The sequence below is a fragment of the Thalassophryne amazonica genome, chromosome 14 (assembly GCF_902500255.1).
Source record: "Thalassophryne amazonica chromosome 14, fThaAma1.1, whole genome shotgun sequence".
NCBI lineage: Eukaryota > Metazoa > Chordata > Actinopteri > Batrachoidiformes > Batrachoididae > Thalassophryne > Thalassophryne amazonica.
In genome coordinates, this window is record NC_047116.1 from 14177706 (window position 1) to 14202544 (window position 24839).

Here is a 24839-nt window from a genome sequence, read left to right on the forward strand (position 1 = left end):
ATTTCACTTTATATAGTCTTTCAAGGATTACGTCAAAACTATTTCAGGATTCTCACCAAATTTGCACCACAGATAGATATTAGCGCATGGAAAACTCCACTGAATTTTGGAGTTGATCTGGATCCGGATCCTGGATCATAATTCACTTTATATAGGCTTTGAAGGGTTACGTCAAAACTACTTCATGGATTCTCACCAAATTTTCACCACGGATATATATTAGGGCATGGAAGGCTCCATTAAATTTTGGAAGTGATCTGGATTGGTGGACAGAGAAATCTCTGATTGCTCTTGTTATTAAATGAAACAGTCGTACCAGTGATGTGACATCAAAACTACTCCATGCTCTGACTCAGTTAGTGATCATGCTACATCTCAAGTCCAACTGCGCTATAGCCCAGACCACCTGCGCAAATGGGCCCCAAGAAAGGTATAGACCAGTTACACTAGTCAAACATACTGGACACCAAGGGTCAGACGTACTCTGGCAAGATACAGATTGGCTCGTCTGAGTGTGCTCTTAAATGGGATAACCGCTAACCTTTTCCTTTGCTTCTTCAGGAGAAATATAAGCGTGACCAAGAGAAGCTGCAGGAAGAATGGCTCAAAGCTCAGCAAGAGATCGCCAGAAGTGAAAAATCCCAAGAGGTAAGGATTTTTAAATACCGCTGTATGAAAGTGATTTGATTTAAATGACAGAACACAGTTTAAGATCCAGTGTGATACATTTTTCATTGTTCTTGTCTTGTGTGCATCTCCTGAAGAAACACTGAGAGGTTTAACACGATCCTGGAGGGCAAAAAAGTTATGTCAGGTCAGATCTGGGAGTACATACTGCGTATAACCAACATCCACCAAACCACAGAGCTACCCCTGGTCCTGGATGGTAACATTACAGACAGACAAAAGGGGAAAAAAGTCATTTAAGCCTTTTGATCATTATTATTATTATTAGACAATAATGGTGTACAAGCACCTTATCGGAAAATTGCGTTTTGTTTGTACATAATTGGAACCAGTGTTGAGGGAACACGTGGTTATAGTGTCCAGAAGTTTACTTTAAAGCAGCTGGACTTCTCATTTAACCTTCAAGATCCTTCATCAGTGATACAAATGACTTCTGCAGCTATAAATCAACATGCTGTGCTGGCCTTTAATATAAACTCTTAGGTGGAGCGAGCTGCTTTTGTCAAAGAAACCAGGTCGATCCCTTACAGCTGAATGGAACTTGTTTATTATACTGGAGACTTTATACCTGTACGTCAGGGCTGTCCAATGTGAGGAAACCTTTAGAATGTTAATTTTCTATGTAATTCACACAGCAGCAACATTTAATTTTTTCCCGTAAACCTCCATCCACTTCAATTTGTGGCTCTTCAAATGAAAGAATTTGGGGAACCTCTGTTAAAAATGACTTTTCTGTATGAATAATGATCGTCTTCCTCTTTTGTCTGCTTCCTGTCCTGGAGCAGCCAGCGGCCGAGGACTTTAACAGTCACAGCGCTGGCCCTCGCTCACCTTTCTCTCCGCTGAGCCAGCCCAGTCTTCACTGGGAAGAGGAGGAGAAGAAGAAGCGAAAAGAGGAGCAGGAGCGCCAGAGACAGGTGGAGGAGAGAAGGAGGAGAGAAGAGGAGGAGCAAGAGCTTCATCACCTCCAGGAGGAGAGGAAGAGGAGAGAAAGGCAGGAGGAAGAGGAGCGGAAGAAGAGAGAGGAGGAGCTGATGTTGCAGAGGAGGAGAGCAGAGGAGCAAGAGCTTCTTCGCCTTCAGGAGGAGAGGAAGAGGAGAGAAAGGCAGGAGGAAGAGGAGCGGAAGAGGTGGGAGGAGGAGCTGATGTTGCAGAGGAGGAGAGCAGAGGAGCAAGAGCTTCTTCACCTTCAGGAGGAGAGCAAGAGGAGAGAAAGGCAGGAGGAAGAGGAGCGGAAGAAGAGAGAGGAGGAGTTGCTGAGGTTGCAAAGAATGAGAGAGGAGGAGAGGAGGCAGCAGGAGGCAGCTGAGCAGCAGCATAGAGAAAAGGAGCAGCAGTGGTCAGTCCAAGCTGTGTTCTCTCCTCACTTTCCTAAAGTCCCGCTTCTCTCTAAAACTGTGGCCAATCAGATTCTGTGATCTTATTAAAATGACTACAAATGTCTTTTCTCTGCCAAGCCTGAAATCTTAAACTGAAAGCTTGAGAAAATAAACTAACCCCAATGGCAAAATTGTCACCAATATATGTCAAATTCAACATGAAATCAAACCAGGTTAAACACATTCAACAAAAAATCTTTCTTATCTAATAGTGTATGAAACATTGAAAGAGTGGCATATGAATAAAGGGGGGGGGGGGGGGCCTAACATAGTTAACATATAGAGAATAAATCATTGAAACATTTACCAATACGATCGCATTGTTTTCCATAGAAACTTCAGTCTCCCTTGTTGCCATTTGGTCAATGGCAGGTATGCCCCTGATGTTTTTCGTCAACTCAGTTTGCAGAACAGAAATTTAAATCCACAGGTAGAAATAACACAATCCTGCATAAGACCCACTTTCACCATCTTCTGACAGTCTAGCCACACAAATTTCGTGCTACGAAACAAGCTCCCAAAGTGTTTTCACTCAAACCACTGGCTCAGAAACTACTGCATGCACAGGGAATTATGGGAAATGAAGAAACTGACTATGATCAAAAACAGGCTGTCAGAGTGGGAAATCACCCAATCTGGCAACATTGATTAGCTATCAAAAATACACAACATGACTAAAACAAAGGTATTGGTGGTTGCATTTAGTTGAAATTACAAAAAACCATCTTAAGCAGATCACAGAATGTGATGGTCACAGAATTCACTGTAACACCGGCTTCGCTACTGTGCGTGATCTCAAACCTATAACGTGCATCTTAAGCAAAGGTTCTAAGAAATGAAATGTCTGTATTTACAAGATTAAGTAAACGTAGCACTTAATGTTTAGAGTGCACCTCGTGTTTTGTCTTCCTAAGCTAACGTTCTGTATTTCTGTGCATTAACTCTAATTAACATATCTGCACATGCTTTATGTTTTGAACCCGTTCCAACTTCTTTAACATTTCACCAAAGGTCTGCAGGGTCTCACCACTTCTCCAGAGTCCAGCATCCATATTCGTTAGCAGACAGGTTAGTCCAGGAGAGTGTGCATGTGCATATTAACAGTCTAAACATGCTTGTCTCTGTAATCCTTCCTGCGCTTGTGATGCTAACAAACCTTTTCTAACATCACTAATTGTCATCTATTTATTTCTGTAAATGGGCATTTAAAAGTTTCCCGTTTCCTGAACAGGGCAAAGTCCAAATCAACGTCCCAACTTGAAGAGGAGGCTCCACCTGAGAGGAAAGGTCAGTTTTTGTTTTTGGAGTCAGGACTCTTACTGTTCCTTTACTTTCTGGGCCCAGGTACTTGTGCTGCTGCACATACCATATACGTACATATATGTACCTTGCTGTAGGTGTGGCTGCACAGTCAGTGGGCAAGGCCCAGTGCCTGCTGGAAAAATGGGAGACACGCACCAGTCATGCCCGCCGTGAGAGAGCGGCGTCTGAGCTGGAGGCATCGCGCAGAACTATCCTGAGTGCCATAAGACACAGAGTGCCAGAGAGAGGTGCTCCGCATCTTCCAGATCAATCAATCGGCTGTGAGAATCCATAAAGCTGAATCAGTTGATCAGTCCAGAGCCGGCCCATTGCATAAGTGGTATTGGCAAAAGCTAGAAGCAACAACGAGTCTTGGGGGTGCCCCAGATGAATTCACAAGACATTTTACAGTGCATCCAGAAAGTATTCAGTGCTTCACTTTTTTCACATTTTATGTTACAGCCTTATTCCAAAATGAAATAAATTCATTTTTTCACTCAAAATTCTATTTGTCACACCCCATAATGACAACATGAAAAACATTTATTTTTTTAATTTCTGCAAATTTATTAAAAAAAATAAAAAATAGATCACATGTACATAAGTATTCCGACCCTTTGCTCAATACTTTGTTGATGCCCCTTTGGCAGCAATTACAGCCTCAAGTCTTCTTGAATATGATGCCACAAGCTTTTCTTATGGTCATTGTCCTGCTGAAAGATGAACCATCGCTCCAGTCTGAGGTCAAGAGCGCTCTGGAGCAGGTTTTCATCCAGGATGTCTCTGTACATTGCTGCATTCATCTCTCTCTCAATCCTGACTAGTCTCCCAGTTCCTGCTGCTGAAAAACATCCCCACAGCATGATGCTGCCACCACCATGCTTCACTGTAGGGATGGTGCCTGGTTTCCTCCAAACATGACACCTGGCATTCACGCCAAACAGTTCAGTCTTTGTCTCATCAGACCAGAGAGTCTGAGATTCCTTCAGGTGGGCTGCCACGTGCCTTTTACTAAGGAGTGGCTTCCGTCTGGCCACTCAACCATACAAGCCTGATTGGTGGATTGCTGCAGAGATGGTTGTCCTTCTGGAAGATTCAACTGTGGGACCTTATATGTAGACAGGTGTGTGTCTTTCCAAATCATGGCTAATCAACTGAATTTACTCCAGGTGGTCTCCAGTTAAGCTGTAGAAACATCTCAAGGATGATCAGTGGAAACAGGATACACCTGAGCTCAATTTTGAGCTTCATGGCATTATCATTATGGGGTACTGTGTGTAGCATTTTGAGGATAAAAAATTAATTTCACATATTTTGGAATAAGGCTGTAAAATAACAAAAGGTGGAAAAAGTGAGGTGTATCTTCATAAAGAGAGCAACGCGGTGTGGTTTACTTTCGTCTTTTTCATCCTCAGAACAGTTCACAGAAGCACGGTGCAAAGGATTCTGGGGGAATTCTAAGAATAAATAATTGTTTATTCTGTTATTAGATAATGTCTCATCCTGGTTCTTGTGGTGAGTTGTTGAGATTATTATAGTGATTGCGTTGTCGGCACCATGAGAGTAAACTTTTTCTCACAGACCGACTTTCATTTCTTGTTTGGTTGTTTAGAAAGGTTCTGGACAAAAACTACTTAAAGTATTTTTGTGACCTAGTCTTACGGAGGAATGTAAAATGAGTGGTTGGTGTATGACTTTAAGGAGATTCTGTTATTTTTATGGCTTTTTATAGAATTGTTTCTGTTGTTGCTGCTGTTGTTGTTTGCTCATAACGTAAACATCGAAGACACAGGCTATGCCATTTCTGCATCCGCGTATGAGCGCATTAATTGCGGGTTAATTAGCTGTGATGTAGGGACACCAGGTAATAATCTTGCCAAGGGCACCAAATTAGTCAGGACCGGCTCTCGATCTGTCAATCATTCTTCTGCCATGATAATCGTATGCACTCAAATCAGTTCAGTGATTGATTACCACGGTCCGGCTCTCAGCTCAGGAAGACGAGTTTTAAAAATCACCGCTGTGTGAGTTTCTGTTATTGTTGTGATGAACCTGAAAATTTTCCACTAATCAGAGATCACCGTGGCTCAATCTTCTTCCTGGTCCCAGATTCCAGTCTCTGTTCTTTAAATCCAACTGTAGTCGAGCCGAATCAACACAAACGTCTTGAAACATGCCTGCATCACTTCCTGTGCCAGTCATAAGTTCTGGTACACAGGAACAAAATATACGATCTCTGCCTGACTAACTTATAAATAAATAAAATCTTATCACGCCTGATACGAGTTTTGTCCTCACTTCATAATTTCTCTCTTCCATGGGTGTGCAGTGACGGGCAGCACGGTAGCTCAGGCGTCCTGGCAGGAATCACAGATGAAAAATCAGCTGCCCATGACAAAGTCGGAGCTGGATCGCCAGCAGATCATCCAAGAGATGAAGAAGAAGACCCCATTGTTGACGGACAGCAGCTGGATCCGTCAGCAGTCCACCAGTACAGCTATCGGCAACGATTCAGAAGTTCCCCCGTTGCGCAGGTATTATGACCCAGGAGTCAGAATGTGCTTCCTCACAGCGGCATTCCAAGCCCATGTACCAAATTTGGATTGGATACATCAAAGCATAGCTATGACCTCACTTCCAGTTTGGTGGCTTTACCACCAATTTCAGTTGGCTGTTATGTATGAATGAATGTTTTGGAAAATCGAAGCAGGTGTATAGATATTGTAGAATCGTGATGCTTGGGCAGAAGGTGAACTGGGCCAATTTTTGTGACAGTTGGACAAAATTTGTGGCCTCTGGAAAAATTTGTTAGACTTGATCATAAAATCCAATATGGGGGAAATTGGTGTAGTATTACTATACTCAACAAAAATATAAACGCAACACTTTTGGTTTTGCTCCCATTTTGTATGAGATGAACTCAAAGATCTAAAACTTTTTCCACATACACAATATCACCATTTCCCTCAAATATTGTTCACAAACCAGTCTAAATCTGTGATAGTGAGCACTTCTCCTTTGCTGAGATAATCCATCCCACCTCACAGGTGTGCCATATCAAGATGCTGATTAGACACCATGATTAGTGCACAGGTGTGCCTTAGACTGTCCACAATAAAAGACCACTCTGAAAGGTGCAGTTTTATCACACAGCACAATGCCACAGATGTCGCAAGATTTGAGGGAGCGTGCAGTTGGCATGCTGACAGCAGGAATGTCAACCAGAGCTGTTGCTTGTGTATTGAATGTTCATTTCTCTACCATAAGCCGCCTCCAAAGGCGTTTCAGAGAATTTGGCAGTACATCCAACCAGCCTCACAACCACAGACCACGTGTAACCACACCAGCCCAGGACCTCCACATCCAGCATGTTCACCTCCAAGATCGTCTGAGACCAGCCACTCGGACAGCTGCTGAAACAATCGGTTTGCATAACCAAAGAATTTCTGCACAAACTGTCAGAAACCGTCTCAGGGAAGCTCATCTGCATGCTCGTCGTCCTCATCGGGGTCTCGACCTGACTCCAGTTCGTCGTTGTAACCGACTTGAGTGGGCAAATGCCCACATTCACTTGCGTTTGGCACGTTGGAGAGGTTTTCTCTTCACGGATGAATCCCGGTTCACACTGTCCAGGGCAGATGGCAGACAGCGTGTGTGGGTGAGCGGTTTTCTGATGTCAATGTTGTGGATCGAGTGGCCCATGGTGTCGGTGGGGTTATGGTATGGGCAGGCATCTGTTATGGACGGAGAACACAGGTGCATTTTATTGATGGCATTTTGAATGCACAGAGATACCGTGACGAGATCCTGAGGCCCATTGTTGTGCCATACATCCAAGAACATCACCTCATGTTGCAGCAGGATAATGCACGGCCCCATGTTGCAAGGATCTGTAGACAGTTCTTGGAAGCTGAAAATGTCCCAGTTCTTGCATGGCCGGCATACTCACCGGAAATGTCACCCATTGAGCATGTTTGGGATGTTCTGGACCGGCGTATACGCCAGCGTGTACCAGTTCCTGCCAATATCCAGCAACTTCGCACAGCCACTGAAGAGGAGTGGACCAACATTCCACAGGCAACAATTGACAACCTGATCAACTCTATGTGAAGGAGATGTGTTGCACTGCATGAGGCAAATGGTGGTCACACCAGATACTGACTGGTATCCCCCCCAATAAAACAAAACTGCACCTTTCAGAGTGGCCTTTTATTGTGGACAGTCTAAGGCACACCTGTGCACTAATCATGGTGTCTAATAAGCATCTTGATATGGCACACCTGTGAGGTGGGATGGATTATCTCAGCAAAGGAGAAGTGCTCACTATCACAGATTTAGACTGGTTTGTGAACAATATTTGAGGGAAATGGTGATATTGTGTATGTGGAAAAAGTTTTAGATCTTTGAGTTCATCTCATACAAAATGGGAGCAAAACCAAAAGTGTTGCGTTTATATTTTTGTTGAGTGTACATGGAAATAAATGTTTACAGTTCCTTTAAAGATGGCTGCTGTGTGAACAAGGTAGGTTTGTTGGAACCAGTCTTGTTGCCAGTTGTTGCCCTTCTGGCTTTTTGCTAATCTGCTAACATGATTTGGTTCGGTCCAACTTGCAGAGGTGAGTCACTTGACGCCCTTGATCCCTCCTTCAACTCCTGGCGGTCATCATGGACACCCAAAAGCAACTCCTTTGACCTCAACTCCAACAGCCGGCCTCACTCTGCCCTCCCTGGCAGCATGGGGTTCAATAGCAGCGGGTTGGCGCCACGGTCAAGTTCCACTCTACCGTCCTCCTACTCCACGGGCAGCCTCAAAGGCGGGGAAGGAACTCCATCAGCTCCCTGGTTTCAGCCAGCGCCTTCTCCCTTGTTCTCGTCTAAGTCATCTACGTCATCATCAGAGCCCATGTCTGAGACGGGCCCTCCTCAGCAGCGCAGCAGGTAAAACAATCAGAGGCAAAGCAGGGGTTTGGTTCTGACACCTCACTGGTATACTGGTCAGTGGTGGGCATAGTTCCGCTAACCGCTAATTAGCAAAGCTAACTTTTTTGTTAGCGGATTTGTTTTTCAGCTAACTTCAAAAACCATCAGCGGACCGATTAGCTTCCGCTAAATTTAGTTATGCTAGCTTTTAGTCTGCTAACTTTTTTTTTTTTTTACTGGCATAGTTAAGAAAGCGGAACGGTCAAAAACATTTGTAAACCTTAAACTCATACATGTAGGTTATAGTAGATGGCAGTGTTCTATGCATTGTGACCCATCTACTGGATGGCAGGGTGAATAGTGCACACCCAAATATCATACGGTTGCTATTTGTTGCGCTAAATCACATGTAACAAACAGAATTTTCAGTTGTGCAAATGTCTTTTTTTTGACAAATAAAAAAATTACTTATTTACAAAAACACCTTTATTTGTAAAAACCAGCACACACGTTACAGTAACTTGTGTGTTGGTTTTTACAAATAAATAAACCAACCAACCACTGGTGAGCGGAGGCTCACTTTCCCATAATCACTTTTGGCATCTGCGTGTTAATGTTCAAACTTTAAGAATTAGCACATTATTATAAAATGAAAATATATTTGTTGTATTTTCCCTGTCTAAAAATGACAGTTGACATTAATGTAGATAAACTATCCAGATTAATTTGGTTTATAAATCAAAACCATAGGTCAAACCTGCTTTGCTTTTCATGACTTCTGCCTCATGTCTGGGGCACTGTATGTTGAATGTAAATGACTCTTCCTTATAGCAGTGGGCACGGCACACAAAGACAGAAGATCTGACTTGTTGGGTTTGTGATGGTGCATGATGAACTCATAGCTGGGTTGTCAGTAGCTGATAGTGTACCGGAGTCAATGCTGAAAATTAGTGGTTAGCTGTAGCTTCTGCTAAATTTTTTTAGTGGTTTATCAGTTTAACGTCATAAAAGTTATGTTTTCAGTTAGCGGATTAGCTGTTATCGAAGCTAACTTTTTGGTTAACTGTGCCCATCACTGATTCTGGTTTCTATAAACTTAGTCCAGTGGCCATTTTTAACCAAGTAGCGTATTGTGCTAGCATACATGCAAATCCTGCACTGGTTGTATTTTTTCTGTTATTCGTGCAGGAAATGATAATCTGGTATGGTGTGGAGGGACATATAAAACATGATATTACATACGTTATTGTGTTTTAAGTGATCAAGATTGGAAAATTTAATTTGACTTGATCATGCTGTTCATTTTGAATAAATAACTTCAGGTTCACACATGAAAAATAATATTATTCTGGGATTATTATTGTTGACAGAATATTAATATTGGTAATTTTTTTTTCCCAAGGGAGTTCATTTTTTTTCTATTGCAGGCATTTCCATTTCTCCTATTAAAAGAAAATAAAATGCCTTGTGTATAATGCAGCTCGTATTAATGAGCTGACTAACTCATTATCCTCAGAGGCGTTTCCTGCACATCGTGTATTCCATACATGTCAGACAAAAGCAGAAATATCAATCCAACTTAGAGTTTGTGTGCACATACAGAATGTAATTATTGTGTGCGCGTACGTGCTGATATTGTCTTTATTTTAATGTTTTAGATTTTCAATATTGTTTTTAATACTTTCAGTGGCTCTTGTTTTCATTCCTGAGAGTCTAACAATGGAGTGGTTAATTGATCGTATGAGTTGTGTGTGAGTGTGTGTGCGTGTGCACATTTGATGTGCACGTGTGCAAAGACGTCACGTCTGAGTTCTGCGTTGTGTAATCCAGGTCGGTGAGCGGCAAGAAAATCTGTACGTACTGCGGCACCTCCCTGGGAAAAGGAGCGGCCATGATCATCGAGTCCCTCGGGCTCTGTTATCATTTGAGCTGTTTTAAGGTGAGAGCCGGACTCCTGTGGCCCCACAGCACTTCGGCAGCTCCTATTAACCTCATCCTTCCTTCTTTTTGTTACTAACCTGATAAGCAGGACTGCATGGATGGGGGGCTTAGAGCTGAGGTCATTTTCTGTCCTCCCACAGCGACTTTGGTGTGCCAAAATAATCAGTGCCTCAGTTTGTTTGTAACTCTGGACTCTGATTCGACCTCAGACTTCACTCTGCTCTTTGAACCGTCTGTCTCTTATGTCTGAACAGTCATCTTATTTCATCCCATTTTTCTTCCATTTTCTGGTGACTCACTGCTTATATTCAGGGTTTCTGGTCTGTCTGTTGGACTTGGGACGTTTTGGACTAACTTTGACCAGTTGACCAGTTAGATAACTTCTCCCTTTTTCGAATTCCTCAGTGTTTCGACTGCAGAGCTGACCTTGGAGGAACTGAAGCCGGTGCTGAAGTCAGAATACGAAACAAACAGCTCTACTGTAACCTCTGCTATGTCCGGTTTAAAAGTGAGTACCTGAGCAAGACGAGCAGCGTTGGCTATCAGACCTAGGCTTTTATAGACGCAGGCTTTTTTAGGCCTAGGTTTCGGAAATTAAACTGACAAACCAAACGTGCTGAGAGAGACAGAGAGCAAAGTATAAAGTGTGTACTTCAGCTATAGTCATACACAATCCTTTCTGTAGGGTTGTGTGAATTTGTTCCTGTCTTGTTTGCAAAAATAACGGTTCAGTTCTCTGAATTATTGAATATCTGTAAACGCACTCTCATACCTCACTTGACCGTCACACTTCAATTTATACAAAATCCTTCCTGAAGGGTTGTGTGGATTTACAAGCGTGTTATTGGAGTTTTGCAATGAAATTGCTGTCAAACAAGCAGAAAATAACCATTTAATTCTTTGATTTTGTGCATTTCAGTACTGAAATGGCCTGTCTCAATGAGAACCATCCAGCAGGTGGTAGATGCATTGTTGGGGGATATATATATATATATATATATATATATATATATATATATATATATATATATATATATATATATATATATATATATATATATATATATATATATATATATATATAGTCTGGTGCATAAAAATTAACTATATTTTAATGCATTTGTCTTCATTATTCAGGCTCGATTCAAATTATTTATACATCACCAAATTACAACATAAGTCACCCCAAGGAGCTTCATAAGAGTAAGGTACCCACCCCTCTGAGCAAGAACAATGGCAAACACTTGTAAGAAAAAAACTCCCTCGGGTTTTTTATCCTCTGCTGTCTGAAGGCCCAAAAGGGGGAATTATGTTGTGGCTATTTTCATCTGTCTTTCTGTCTGTGTTATGGCCCTTAATTAACAAATTTAGACTGTCAGTTTCATGAGAGGGTGCCTCCATTCTCAAATCAACTCATATTTTTAGGAGGAATTTTGTGAAACTTGGTACAACTCCTTGTTGTAGGTTTGTGACACACATATTGTAATATTGTACAAGATTGACACATTTTACCAAAGCCATGGCCTTTGATTAACAAACCTAGTCACTGCCAGTTTCATGAGTTGGTGTTTGCATTCTGAAATCAACTATCGTGTACCGTGAAATGTCATCAGAATGTAGCAAACACTGTGCTCTCAGTGCGCTCTTGTTTTGATTACAGGAAGAAGCCTCAAGCAGACCAGATTCAGTGGGGTGATCATCTTATTGTTGTTGTTTTTTGTTTTTGTTTTTTTTGTTTTTCAGTGGAAGCAAGTGACAATAGCAAAAATTATTTTTCTATTGTTATTGGCAGCTGTAGTCATATTTATAAATAAACACTTATCTGTTCCAAAAACAAGATGTGTACAGTAATTTACATTAATCTTAGTCAGGTATTGACCTAGCTAAGTAGTTAGCCGGCACAGAGGCTGACTGTTGTAAAATTTTGTCTTAAAGCTACAGTGTGTATCATTTTGGAGTGTTTATTAGCATAAATAGAATGTAGCATTCATAACCATCTGATCATTAGTGTGTCACTTGTAGGCTGTTATGTTGCATCGCTTTGTTGTTACAGTAGCCTAAAAGGGACAGACTTTTTACATTTTAAAGCAGGCCTCGAAGACTGAATTAAAAAAAGTAATCAGTGTTTGCTCTCCTGTACATTGTCTACTGATTGCTAGCGCAAGCTTACAAATTAGAGGACCCTCATTTTTGTGAAATGAAAACTGATGCTTATGACTTATCACAAGAGAAGGCAAGGAAGCATGAATTGCCAAAGAAGCGAACATGTGACCAGAGACTGCATAACACAATGTCCAACCCCACCCCTAGATGACACTAAATCCTACACACTGTAGCTTTAAATGACTGCATATATGCAGGCCAAGACTGTATAAGTTCACTGCTTCACATTTAATGTTGGAATCCCAGCAGCCAGCATTGAATCTGAAATTTCTTATGCGAGACTATGAAATGCAAATCACCTGCCTTCTCTTTTTATTATCGGCATGTTACTCCATGTGTTTTTCTGTGTTTAGCCAAAAAGTGTGTTCTTTCTCATATTTGACCTTAAAAATGTTTATCTTTTTCTTTTGCAGCCGGCCAGCCGACCAGTATGTGATGTGATGCTTCTCCAGTAGATTGATGAAGAGAGTCTTTGTGACAAGTGAAGCCATAACAAAATAGTTAGGATATCTGGGGTTTTTTTTTTTTTGCCTTTGCATGCTTCCACTTACAACTCTAGAAAAGTGCACTTGATGTGCTGATAAGAATCATTTTCTTCTTCTTTTTTTGATCTTTTTTAAAAGCTTGCAAAGAACTTTACTGTGTTAATATCTTAAGTGTTCCAGTTGTACAGAGTTGAAGGGCTGTGCATGCAGAAGATCTTTTAGCCAGTAATCGTCAAGTGTTATATAACCTGTAAGATTATTGAGGCAGGTCTTTGTTGTTGTTATTGTTATTATTATTATTATTATTAAGTGACTTTTCATATTTCATTTGGGCAATAGTGCAGTATTGTCTCCTCTCATTTATGCTCCTTTAAAGCTGAGTCTTGTGCCTTTTTATTTGAAACAGACAAATTATTAGAATTCTGTCAGATATATTTAAAAACCCTCCACAGAGGATTCTGTACCGACGCTGGTTTCCCGTGAAGAGAATATATAAATGGACGGCATTGAGGCAGACTTTAATCCGTAACCTTTGTAAATAAAACGATGTTAAAATAAAGTTCCGCTGTGTGGTTCCTCTCTCATCACCCCTCATTACGCTCCTTGTCGTCTCACCTTCTCTGGCGCTGCGGTGAGGATAAAAAGGAATTTCAATGAGCTTTTCTTATGCAATGTTGCAGAGAACCTGCCTGTTTCGTGTTCGCCGCAGCCAATTTGTCATGCATATTTCATCCAGCGTGCACACATTCCATTTGATTGCACTCTGACAAAACTGTCCTCTTAATGCATTCTGTCATTCGATGAAATCATATCTGCGTCGTATGGAAATGAGGAAGGATGCTGATTGCTCCAGAATGCGTGGAAACGACAAGGTGAGTGTGCTCCTTTTATGGGCAAAAAGCACTCCCGAAGCAATGTATAGAAAACAGTGGGACTGAGCCTAAAGTGATTCTGTGTTCTTGAGGTGAAGTACACACACAGTTCCAAGAGTTGCATGTCTTAAAAATTCCTAGATTCCTTTTTTTGGATTTTTCTTGGCTCCCTTGTCTTGGAGATTTTAATCCTAATGCTTACAAAAGAAGTGAAGCCTGCGTGGCGCCAAGCACAGGAAATCTAAAACCTTCCAGCATAAAGCACCCCATCTTTTTATTTACTTTTTTTTCTAGTTTCCAAAGCCGAGACCACTGGCAGCTTTTAAAGACGCCTTTGAGGTGGGAATGGAATGACTTTACTCAGCTGGTCAGAAGAATGAGGTTTGTAAGGAGACAACACACAGATGGAAAAGCTTAAATATTTCTGCACAAACCTCCATCTAGAAATCATCTTTAACTCCTTATGTTTTCCTTTTACAGCGGTGCTGAGAGGAAAAAAAAATAGTGATTTTAAAAATAAATGATCTGGTGTCACGTGGACAAATTTTAAACAAGACAACTCTATACAGCAATGACATTTTTGTTGTTGTTTTTGACTACAAAATAAACAATGGAATTTTATACCCTGTATTTTGTTTTTCATAGGCTGAGCTGTAGTTCAAACCTACCAGTAGGGAGCACTGTGATTTAAGGTTACAATTAAATATATAAATCTCATTTGTACTGAGTTCAGTTTTATTTGGCTCGTAACTGCTGTTGATGGCACTACAATCTACATCTAATTATATTATTTATAATCTGAGAATTAGAAGTGTTATGTCCTTTAGAATTATTTGAAGTAATTTATAAAACATATTGTTTGATATTAGGTTGGCACATGAGGTCAAAATAACTGGCACATTGCTCATTCTAAATGTCAGCCTTAGCAGAAGATATATTTAAATATTTGTTGTGTTAAATGTAAACTGAACATCGTAATGTGCTTCAGTTGTACTTTTTAAATGGAGCATATTGTGCTAAATAAATGTTCTAAATTTTACATTTAAATGTGCTGTGGGTTGTCAAATCTGTGATTTTTCATGTAGAAATTATGCTGCTGTAAGCAACATTTAGGCTGGAAAAGTTTCTGTCTTCTGTGGCACAAGCTACCAGTGGTGGGCACAGCTAACCGAATAGTTAGCTTTGCTAACCATTAATACGCTAAATGAAAAGTTAGCTGCTATAATGCTAAACTGATAAACCGCTAAAAAATTTAGCGGACGTTACCACTAACTTTTAGTACTGACATCGGATTACCCAGTTAGCTACTGATAAGCCAGTTTTGAGTTTAAGCAGTGGTGCTTAAACTCGGGCTGCTGGGTAAATTCAAAGGTCAAGTCATATAACCCGCACATTCCCAGGATCACGAACACACAAAATAAATAAAAAACAAAACCCCAAACACTTTCACCATCTTCTTCAAAAGTGATAAATCACAGTATTAGAAGTCACAGTTTATATAATTTATAAACCATTAACAGCTATGGTTCACCCGCATTGTGTTCACAAACGCACAACAAATGCACAAAAAATAAAATCCCAAACACAAGTCATCGTCTTTATAAAAAGCAGCAAATTGCAGTATTAATATCTCTTCTATTTATAAACTGTTACAGAAATGGCTCACCCATGTTGCGTTCATAAACATGACAAAACGTACGCACAAAAAAATTAAATCCCAAACATTGTTACTTTATCAAAAGCAGTAAATCGCAGTATTAATAGACACAGTTTATCTGTACATTATATTTATAAACATTAATGGAAATAATGGCTCACCCATATTGCATTCATAAACACATCAGTTCCTGTTCATAAACAGGAACGAATTATGATTTTAGGGTTTACAAATAATTTTGACCGTTAAACTTTAATTCTCTTTACCAGCACAAAAATGTTAGTGGAACTAAATTTAGCGGAAGCTAATTGGTCTGCTGATGGTTTTCAAAGTTAGCTGAAAAGCTAATGCACTGATGAAAAAGTTAGCTTCGCTAATTAGCGGTTACATGAACTTCTGCTTAACCCTAGGGTCCACCTATGCTCAATATGTCAGTTTTTATTAATAAAGTAGTGATGAAATGTCAGACTTTTTTCGACTTCTTCCTGACTATAACTTATCAGCTGTAGTTTGCATCTTCCCAGTACAATATTTCACTCACAGCCAATCCTAGAGGCCGGTGTAGATCACGTGGCCTGTGTCTCTCCCTGTGAAAATCTGCAGCGTCTGTCTGGCCTTCTCACCGATGCCAGTCAGTACTCAGAAAATCTAAAAGAAGACAGAATCTAAAAAAAAATTTTGACCCCTAGGAAAAACAGAGCTTAACAATTGTTACAGAAACATTTGTCTGCCATTACAGAGGTCAGACGTTTCCTGTAGTTCTTGACCAAGTTTGCACACACTGCAGCAGGGATTTTGGTCCACTCCTCCATACAGATCTTCTCTAAATCTTTCAGGTTTGGAGTTTCAGCTCCCTCCAAAGATTTTCTATTGAGTTCAGGTCTGGAGACTGGCCAGGCCACTCCAGGACCTTGAAATGCTTCTTACGGAGCCCCTCCTTAGTTGCCCTGGCTGTGTGTTTGGGGTCATTGTCATGCTTGAAGACCCAGCCATGACCCATCTTCAACATCTTCAATGCGCTTACTGAGGGAAGGAGGTTGTTTGCCAAAATCTCGCAATACATGAACTCATCCATCCTCCCTTCAATACGCTGCAGTCGTCCTGTCCCCTTTGCAGAAGAGCACCCCCAGAGTATGATATTTCCACCCCCATGCTTCACGATTCGGATGGTTTTCTTGGGGTTGTTCTCATCATTTAAACATGGTAAGTGGAGTTGATTCCAAAAAGCTGTATTTTGGTCTCATCTGACCACATGACCTTCTCCCATGCCTCCTCTGGATCATCCAGATGGTCACTGGTGAACTTCAAACAGGCCTGGTCATGTGCTGGCTTGAGCAGGGGTACCTTGCTGCCCTGCAGGATTTTAAACCATGACAGCATCATGTGTTACTAATGTAATCTTTGTGGCTGTGGTCCCAGCTCTCTTCAGGTCATTGACCAGGTCCTCCTGTGTAGTTCTGAGCTTTCTCGGAATCATCCTTACCCCACAAAGTGAGATCTTGCATGGAATCCCAGACAGTCATTTTGTGTTTCTTCCACTTTGTAACAAATAAACATAACAGTTTTTGTCTTCTACCAAGCTGCTTGCCTGTTGTCCTGTAGTCCATCCCAGCCTTGTGCAGGTCTACAGTTTTGTCCCTGGTGTCCTTAGACAGCTCTTTGGTCTTGGCTATGGTGGACAGGTTGGAGTGTGATTAAGTGTGTGAACAGGTGTCTTTTATACAAGTAACAAGTAACAGGTGCAATTAATACAGGTAAAGAGTGCAGAATAAGAGGGCTTCTTAAAGAAAAATTAACAGGTCCGTGAGAGCCAGAATTCTTGCTGGTTGGGAGGCGATCAAATACTTATTTTATGCAATAAAATGCAAATTAATTATTTAAAAAAATCATACAATGTGATTTTCTGGATTTTTTTTGTTTTAGATTCTGTCTCTCACAAGTAAACCTACACTAAAAATTACAGACCTCTACATTCTTTGTAGGTGGGAAAACCTGCAAAACTGACAGTGGGTCAAATACTTATTTTCCCCACTATATATATTAGAAGCCAAGTGGCCTCTGTGTGTGTGTGGATGACGCTGAATACGGAGAAACTGGGGAGAGCTAACATTTTTTGGTATGCTTATGTATTCTGAGTCAAGGTTGAACACCGATCAGAGCGCCACAGCAACACATCTGAGTCTGACATGCTGCTGTCCATGCGTCATTTCGGAGCGTCAGTAGATTCACCGATTATCGCCTTGTTTCTGCTTAAAAACGGCCTCGGTTTTCCATAAACTGACTTTAGAATAATTTAAGAGGTTTTACTTTGTCCTCTGATGGTTAATAATCACATTATTCCCTTTGATCACTTTGGGTGTAGAGAGTCAGACTCAGAAAGTCAGTCTCAGATGCACTGTTGTCGCGCTCTGATTGTTCTCCCATCTTTTATTATGAAATAATGCTGAATTTATGTGGAAATGATTGTTGTACAAAAGTTTCAGAGATCTGTCGCTGAAATAGATGATGACGAGTGCAGTTTGAAGCAGAAACGAGGTGATAATCGGTGAATTGCTGCCTATGCTGTGAAATGACGCAGGCACAGTGAAGGCAGGGCGGACCAGTTTTTAGAGATGACCGTTCGGTTGGTGAAACCGGCGTGCAAGTCACCCATTATGAAAACCACTACCCAGTCTCCAAAAAACAAAAACGTGTGAAAAACACCTCAGCCAAGATTAGCATGTTAGCTTTAGCTTGTTTGGTAAGTATGAGATGGGGGGGTGCATGTTTGAGCTTCTTTTGTCCCACCCAGGTTATGTCAGGCTTCCCACCTCTTGACCCCTTTTATGGGTTGGCCTGGACATCTTGAATTGCCACATTTGAGCTTCAAACCCACTTTTCCGAAACCCTATCACGAAGGGCTTGTTCAATGGTTAAATCCCCGTATTATGTAGTATATTACAGTAGGTAGTAAGCCAAGGGTGACAAATCAAGCAAGTAGAATGCGTCCTTCAAGGGGTACGCTGTCATTTTTCTACCTGGTCTTTATTTTTTACGATGGTTTCTATTTCAGCTTTTCACTAAGGATAAAAACTACAGTCTAGTACTGAGTTACGATGGCATCAAGCAGAGTGCGAATTATACAGCAACAACGGGGGAGTTCCTTAGTTCACATTAGTGTAGCGGGATGAAAGTCCCGGGTCCCAATTGAACAGACGTTCCCGTTAGCTTGGATAACGGGGAGTTCCCCTTTGGCTGACCTGGTAGAGGAACGGTCTTTTTGTGCGAACTGCGTGGGTTCGATCCCCACCGTCGTCCCAGCCACGAAGGTCCTGCTGCTTCAATCTGGCGTCACGAACAGGATGTGGGTCACAGAGTATGCTAACATGCACCTGTGACTTCTTGACGAAGTCAAAAATGGTGGGAAGATGTGTAGCGGGATGAAAGTCCCGGGTCCCAATTGAAAAGACGTTCCCGCTAGCTTGGCTAACGGGGAGCTCCCCTTTGGCTGACCTGGTAGAGGAACAGTCTTTTGTGCGAGCCGCGTGGGTTCGATCCCCACCGTCATCCCGGCCACGAAGGTCCTGCTGCTTCATTAGTTAGCTAATGCTAAGTAAGGCAGGTTAGCAAAACTGTAATTTAAGGCAAAAGGTATAAACTAGCTAACATTAACATCCATCTGTAGACACTGCAGGTAAATTTTGTCACTGTATACTTTTTCCAATCAAATGTCTTTTACTTGTTATAGAAGTAGAGCCATTGAGAGAGAAAAAAACTGAGTACGTGAGCAGTCAGTTGTGATGACAGTAAAATGACTCGACTGGCGGTTATACTGCTAGTGTCGTAATTATAAAACCTGCCATTAAATAGCTGTGTTTGAAAAGTATGATAAAGGTTAAGCGCCTATGGTCATGCTGGATTTGATTTGATAATTTGAAAAAGTTAATGAGTAATTCTGAATGCGGCTTCAGGCAAACTATTGTGAACGTTGAGGATGGTGCGCACGCGGCGCTGCAGTCAAACGGTTTATGGATTCTTTTACACAGCAGGTTGTAATCCATATTCCTTCTGTAACTCTGTTCCATTGTTTGTCAGATGTGCCATTTCACAGTGACGTTTCAGTTTATGCTCACTGTCGGAGTATCTCAGTGGGAACAGTGTGAGAACGCTATTAGTCCCGCCAGAGCTCTGATTCAAATTAAATAAAAAAAAACTTCATTAAACACGCCGATTCCTGGGGAAGCGGAGACAATCAACAGCTGTTGACGGTCCACAAATAAGCCACTCTCGTGCATGGAAGCATTTATCAAAGTTGTAGAGATATTGATCTGTGACCTTTTGTTCAATGAAGAAACGATTGGCCTGGATCCCTCGTTGTCCTCATTATAAATTCTGAATAATCCCTTACAAAAGGGCAAAGGTGTTTCAAAGAGGCTGCATCTAGACCCGGGACGTGTTTTGTCAAAAAGACAGAATTTATTTAATGACAAGCAGCTTTCTCACCCTGGTATGAACACCAGAGTGAGAAAATGTCATCTGCGCAAAAAGCAAAGTTTGACAAACTCAGAAGATTTTTGCTGACGAAAGTGACTACCACTTCCCGAAGGCTGCTGCACACTTCTGGATTTGGAACGAGGTTCTAGCTAAAGTCTCAGATCTCTAGCAGTCTGACAAATGATCATCGCTTATACGAGAAGTGAGGAATGTTAAAATCTTGGCCTTGTTTTTAGATATGCTGGGGTTAAACTTTTCCCGTGGAACAAATCAATTTGGTACAGTGTTGAGTTAGTTACAATTTCATTTTATTTTCATTTATATAGCGCCAAATCACAACAGAGCTGCCTCAAAGTGCTTCACACAGGTAAGGTCTAATCTTACCAACCCCCAGAGAAACAGTGGTAAGGAAAAACTCCCTCTGAGGAAGAAACCTCAAGCAGACCAGACTCAAAGGGGTGACCCTCTGCTTGGGTCATGCTAACACAGGCCAACATAAATTACAGAACAATTCACAGAACAATTAATGGACGAATATGCAAGAAATGCTATTGGCGCACAGGACAGGAGGATCGCTAACACAAATGCAGCTCCCATCTCTGGATGGAGCTGCACCTTAAACAGAGAGAAAAAACAGAATTAGGCATCAGGAAGACAAAAAATACTGTATAATTTGTCAGCATTAAACAACAAGAAAAACAGAGAAATACTAAGGTGATCGCCGGCCACTAGCCCTAAACTTCACTAAAAGACCCAGAATTTAGGTAAAGTTGAGGCTGTGGCCCGCTACAATTACTAATAAATGAATTAAGAGTAAAAAGCGTAAACAAAACTGTACCAGTATGCTAGCCATATGAAAGGGAAAATAAGTGCGTCTTAAGTCAGGACTTGAAAGTCTCCAAAGAATCTGACTGTTTTATTGATGCAGGGAGATCATTCCAGAGAACAGGGGCACGATAAGAGAAAGCTCTGTGACCCGCAGACTTCTTATTCACCTTAGGGACACAAAGTAGTCCTGCACCCTCAGAATGTAAAGCCCGGGCCAGTACGTAAGGTTTAATTAGGTCAGCTAGGTAGGGAGGTGCCAGTCCATGAATAATTTTATAGGTTAGTAGCAGAACCTTAAAATCTGATTTCACTGGGACAGGAAGCCAGTGAAGGGATGCCAAAATGGGTGTAATGTGGTCGAACTTTCTGCTTTGTGTCAGAAGTCTGGCTGCAGCATTTTGAACCAATTGGAGACCCCTAATGCTAGACTGCGGTAAACCAGAAAATAGAACATTGCAGTAGTCCAATCTAGAAGAGATAAATGCATGGATCAGGGTCTCAGCATCAGCCGTAGACAGGATGGGACGAATCTTCGCTATATTTCGCAGGTGGAAGAAAGCAGTCCTAGTAATATTTCTAATGTGGAGACCAAAGGACAACGAAGGATCAAAAATTACCCAAGGTTCATCACTTTGTCAGTGTGATGTATGACACACGAGCCGAGGCTGAGCGTTAATTGGTCAAATTGATGCAGATGTCTCACTGGACCAAGAACCATCATTTCAGTCTTATCAGAGTTTAAAAGTAGGAAGTTTCTGGACATCCAACTTCTCACTGCTGCAAGGCAATCTTCTAAGGATTTTATGTGAACGAGATTACCAGCAGTTATCGGCAAGTATAACTGAGTATCATCTGCATAGCAGTGAAAGGTAATCCCAAAACGCCACAATATGTGCCCAATGGGTGCTATATAAAGGGAGAAAAGCAGGGGGCCTAAGACAGACCCCTGTGGACCCCCAAATTTCATGTCACTAAGGTTAGAGGTAGTATTACTGTACAAAACACAGTGAGAATGACTGGTCAAGTATGATGTCAGCCATGCAAGGGCACTCCCAGTAATACCAAAATGATTTTCCAGCCTATCAAGTAGAATATGATGATCCACGATATCAAATGCAGCACTGAGATCTAACAGCAACAGAACCGTAGTGGTGTCCGAATCCATTGTAAGCAGAAGATCATTCACCACTTTAGTGAGAGCCGTCTCTGTGGAATGATATTTTCTAAAAGCAGACTGCAGTGGCTCAAAGAGATTATTCTCAATAAGATAGTCTACAAGCTGCCGTGACACCACTTTTTCGGCCGATAGTTTGTCAATACACTAGGGTCAAGATTAGGTTTCTTAAGTAATGGTTTAATCACTGCAGATATGAAACATTTAGGAACAGATCCAGAAGTTAAAGAAAGATTAATAATTTCCAGCACAGTCGGCCCAAGAGTGGGCCACAGGTCCTTAAACAGTTTTGTTGGTATAGGATCAAATAAACAGGTTGTGCTTTTTGTTGACATTACGAGTTTTGTCAGCATGCCTAGTGAGATACTGTCAAATTCTGTAAATCTAGGTAATACCTCAGTAGTGGCGCCCACATCAATAGCAGGGTGTAGTGGCTGGGTGAAGGCATGCTGGGATATGTTTAACCTGATGTCTTCTATTTTCTTCCCAAAGTAATCCAGGAAATCTTATGCTGTAAAAGGAGAGCGAACTACAGGTGGTTGTCCATGCAAAAGTGTTGCCACCGTGTCGAACAAGAACTTTGAGTTATGCTTGTTTATGTTGATCAAATAAAGTTCACCCTAAATCTAACCAGGACTAGTGGACTGTAGAACTAGTGGGAAGTTCCCTAGGGTTAGCCATTGAGCTAACATCAGTTAGTTGAACTGATTAGAACTAGGTAACATTAGCATTCATTTGTGGAAACTTGACCCAATCTAATTCAGAATTTTGTAAAAAAAAAAATTAAAAAATTAGTTTATAGCATTAATCCATGGTATTCGTTACCTTACCGGTAAGTTAAGAATCCACCATGTACTCAAAATAACAAAGTAGCAACATGGAACTTTCTAAGTTCACCTGACAGCAGTGAAAGATGTTGAGATGTTGAGAAAGGATGTTCTAGGTATTCAGCCACCTCAAGTTTGGTCATGGAAGGCAAAAAAATGAGGTGGGCTTCATAGATAATTGGCAAAGCTTCTGGGGAAAACCTGGTCTTGTTAGGAGAGACGGCATCCATCCCACTTTGGATGGAGCAGCTCTCATTTCTAGAAATCTGGCCAATTTTCTTAAATCCTCCAAACCGTGACTATCCAGGGTTGGGACCAGGAAGCAGAGTTGTAGTCTTACACACCTCTCTGCAGCTTCTCTCCCCCTGCCATCCCCTCATTACCCCATCCCCGTAGAGACAGTGCCTGCTCCCAGACTACCAATAACCAGCAAAATCTATTTAAGCATAAAATTCAAAAGAAAAATAATATAGCACCTTCAACTGCACCACAGACTAAAACAGTTAAATGTGGTCTATTAAACATTAGGTCTCTCTCTTCTAAGTCCCTGTTGGTAAATGATATAATAATTGATCAACATATTGATTTATTCTGCCTTACAGAAACCTGGTTACAGCAGGATGAATATGTTAGTTTAAATGAGTCAACACCCCCGAGTCACACTAACTGTCAGAATGCTCGTAGCACGGGCCGAGGCGGAGGATTAGCAGCAATCTTCCATTCCAGCTTATTAATTAATCAAAAACCCAGACAGAGCTTTAATTCATTTGAAAGCTTGACTCTTAGTCTTGTCCATCCAAATTGGAAGTCCCAAAAACCAGTTTTATTTGTTATTATCTATCGTCCACCTGGTCGTTACTGTGAGTTTCTCTGTGAATTTTCAGACCTTTTGTCTGACTTAGTGCTTAGCTCAGATAAGATAATTATAGTGGGCGATTTTAACATCCACACAGATGCTGAGAATGACAGCCTCAACACTGCATTTAATCTATTATTAGACTCTATTGGCTTTGCTCAAAAAGTAAATGAGTCCACCCACCACTTTAATCATATCTTAGATCTTGTTCTGACTTATGGTATGGAAATAGAAGACTTAACAGTATTCCCTGAAAACTCCCTTCTGTCTGATCATTTCTTAATAACATTTACATTTACTCTGATGGACTACCCAGCAGTGGGGAATAAGTTTCATTACACTAGAAGTCTTTCAGAAAGCGCTGTAACTAGGTTTAAGGATATGATTCCTTCTTTATGTTCTCTAATGCCATATACCAACACAGTGCAGAGTAGCTACCTAAACTCTGTAAGTGAGATAGAGTATCTCGTCAATAGTTTTACATCCTCATTGAAGACACTTTGGATGCTGTAGCTCCTCTAAAAAAGAGAGCTTTAAATCAGAAGTGCCTGACTCCGTGGTATAACTCACAAACTCGTAGCTTAAAGCAGATAACCCGTAAGTTGGAGAGGACATGGCGTCTCACTAATTTAGAAGATCTTCACTTAGCCTGGAAAAAGAGTCTGTTGCTCTATCAAAAAGCCTCCGTAAAGCTAGGACATCTTTCTACTCATCACTAATTGAAGAAAATAAGAACAACCCCAGGTTTCTTTTCAGCACTGTAGCCAGGCTGACAAAGAGTCAGAGCTCTATTGAGCTGAGTATTCCATTAACTTTACTAGTAATGACTTCATGACTTTCTTGCTAACAAAATTTTAACTATTAGAGAAAAAAATTACTCATAACCATCCCAAAGACGTCATCATTATCTTGCTGCTTTCAGTGATGCCTGTATTGGTTAGACTCTTTCTCTCGATTGTTCTGTCTGAGTTATTTTCATTAGTTACTTCATCCAAACCATCAACATGTTTATTAGACCCTATTCCTACCAGGCTGCTCAGGAAGCCCCTACCATTATTTAATGCTTCGATCTTAAATATGATCAATCTATCTTTGTTAGTTGGCTATGTACCACAGGCTTTTAAGGTGGCAGTAATTAAACCATTACTTAAAAAGCCATCACTTGACCCAGCTATCTTAGCTAATTATAGGCCAATCTCCAACCTTCCTTTTCTCTCAAAAATTCTTGAAAGGGTAGTTGTAAAACAGCTAACTGATCATCTGCAGAGGAATGGT

General features: G+C 41.1%; 1 protein-coding gene across 2 annotated transcripts in view; it reads left to right on the top strand.

The window, feature by feature from the left end:
• lmo7a (LIM domain 7a) overlaps positions 1 to 14243 on the top strand; it is a 114632-nt gene extending 100389 nt beyond the window's left edge. Inside the window, exons 23-32 of one of the 2 annotated variants that reach the window (XM_034186924.1) lie at positions 562 to 648; positions 1473 to 2026; positions 3078 to 3134; positions 3298 to 3353; positions 3464 to 3616; positions 5698 to 5902; positions 7983 to 8306; positions 10119 to 10227; positions 10635 to 10737; positions 12806 to 14243. In XM_034186924.1, coding sequence (XP_034042815.1) covers positions 562 to 648; positions 1473 to 2026; positions 3078 to 3134; positions 3298 to 3353; positions 3464 to 3616; positions 5698 to 5902; positions 7983 to 8306; positions 10119 to 10227; positions 10635 to 10737; positions 12806 to 12828 — 1671 coding nt within the window. In that variant the 3' untranslated portion in view covers positions 12829 to 14243. The remainder of the gene's footprint in view (positions 1 to 561; positions 649 to 1472; positions 2027 to 3077; positions 3135 to 3297; positions 3354 to 3463; positions 3617 to 5697; positions 5903 to 7982; positions 8307 to 10118; positions 10228 to 10634; positions 10738 to 12805) is intronic. The other variant, XM_034186926.1, reaches the window with a different exon arrangement.
• The last annotated feature ends 10596 nt before the right edge of the window (positions 14244 to 24839 follow it).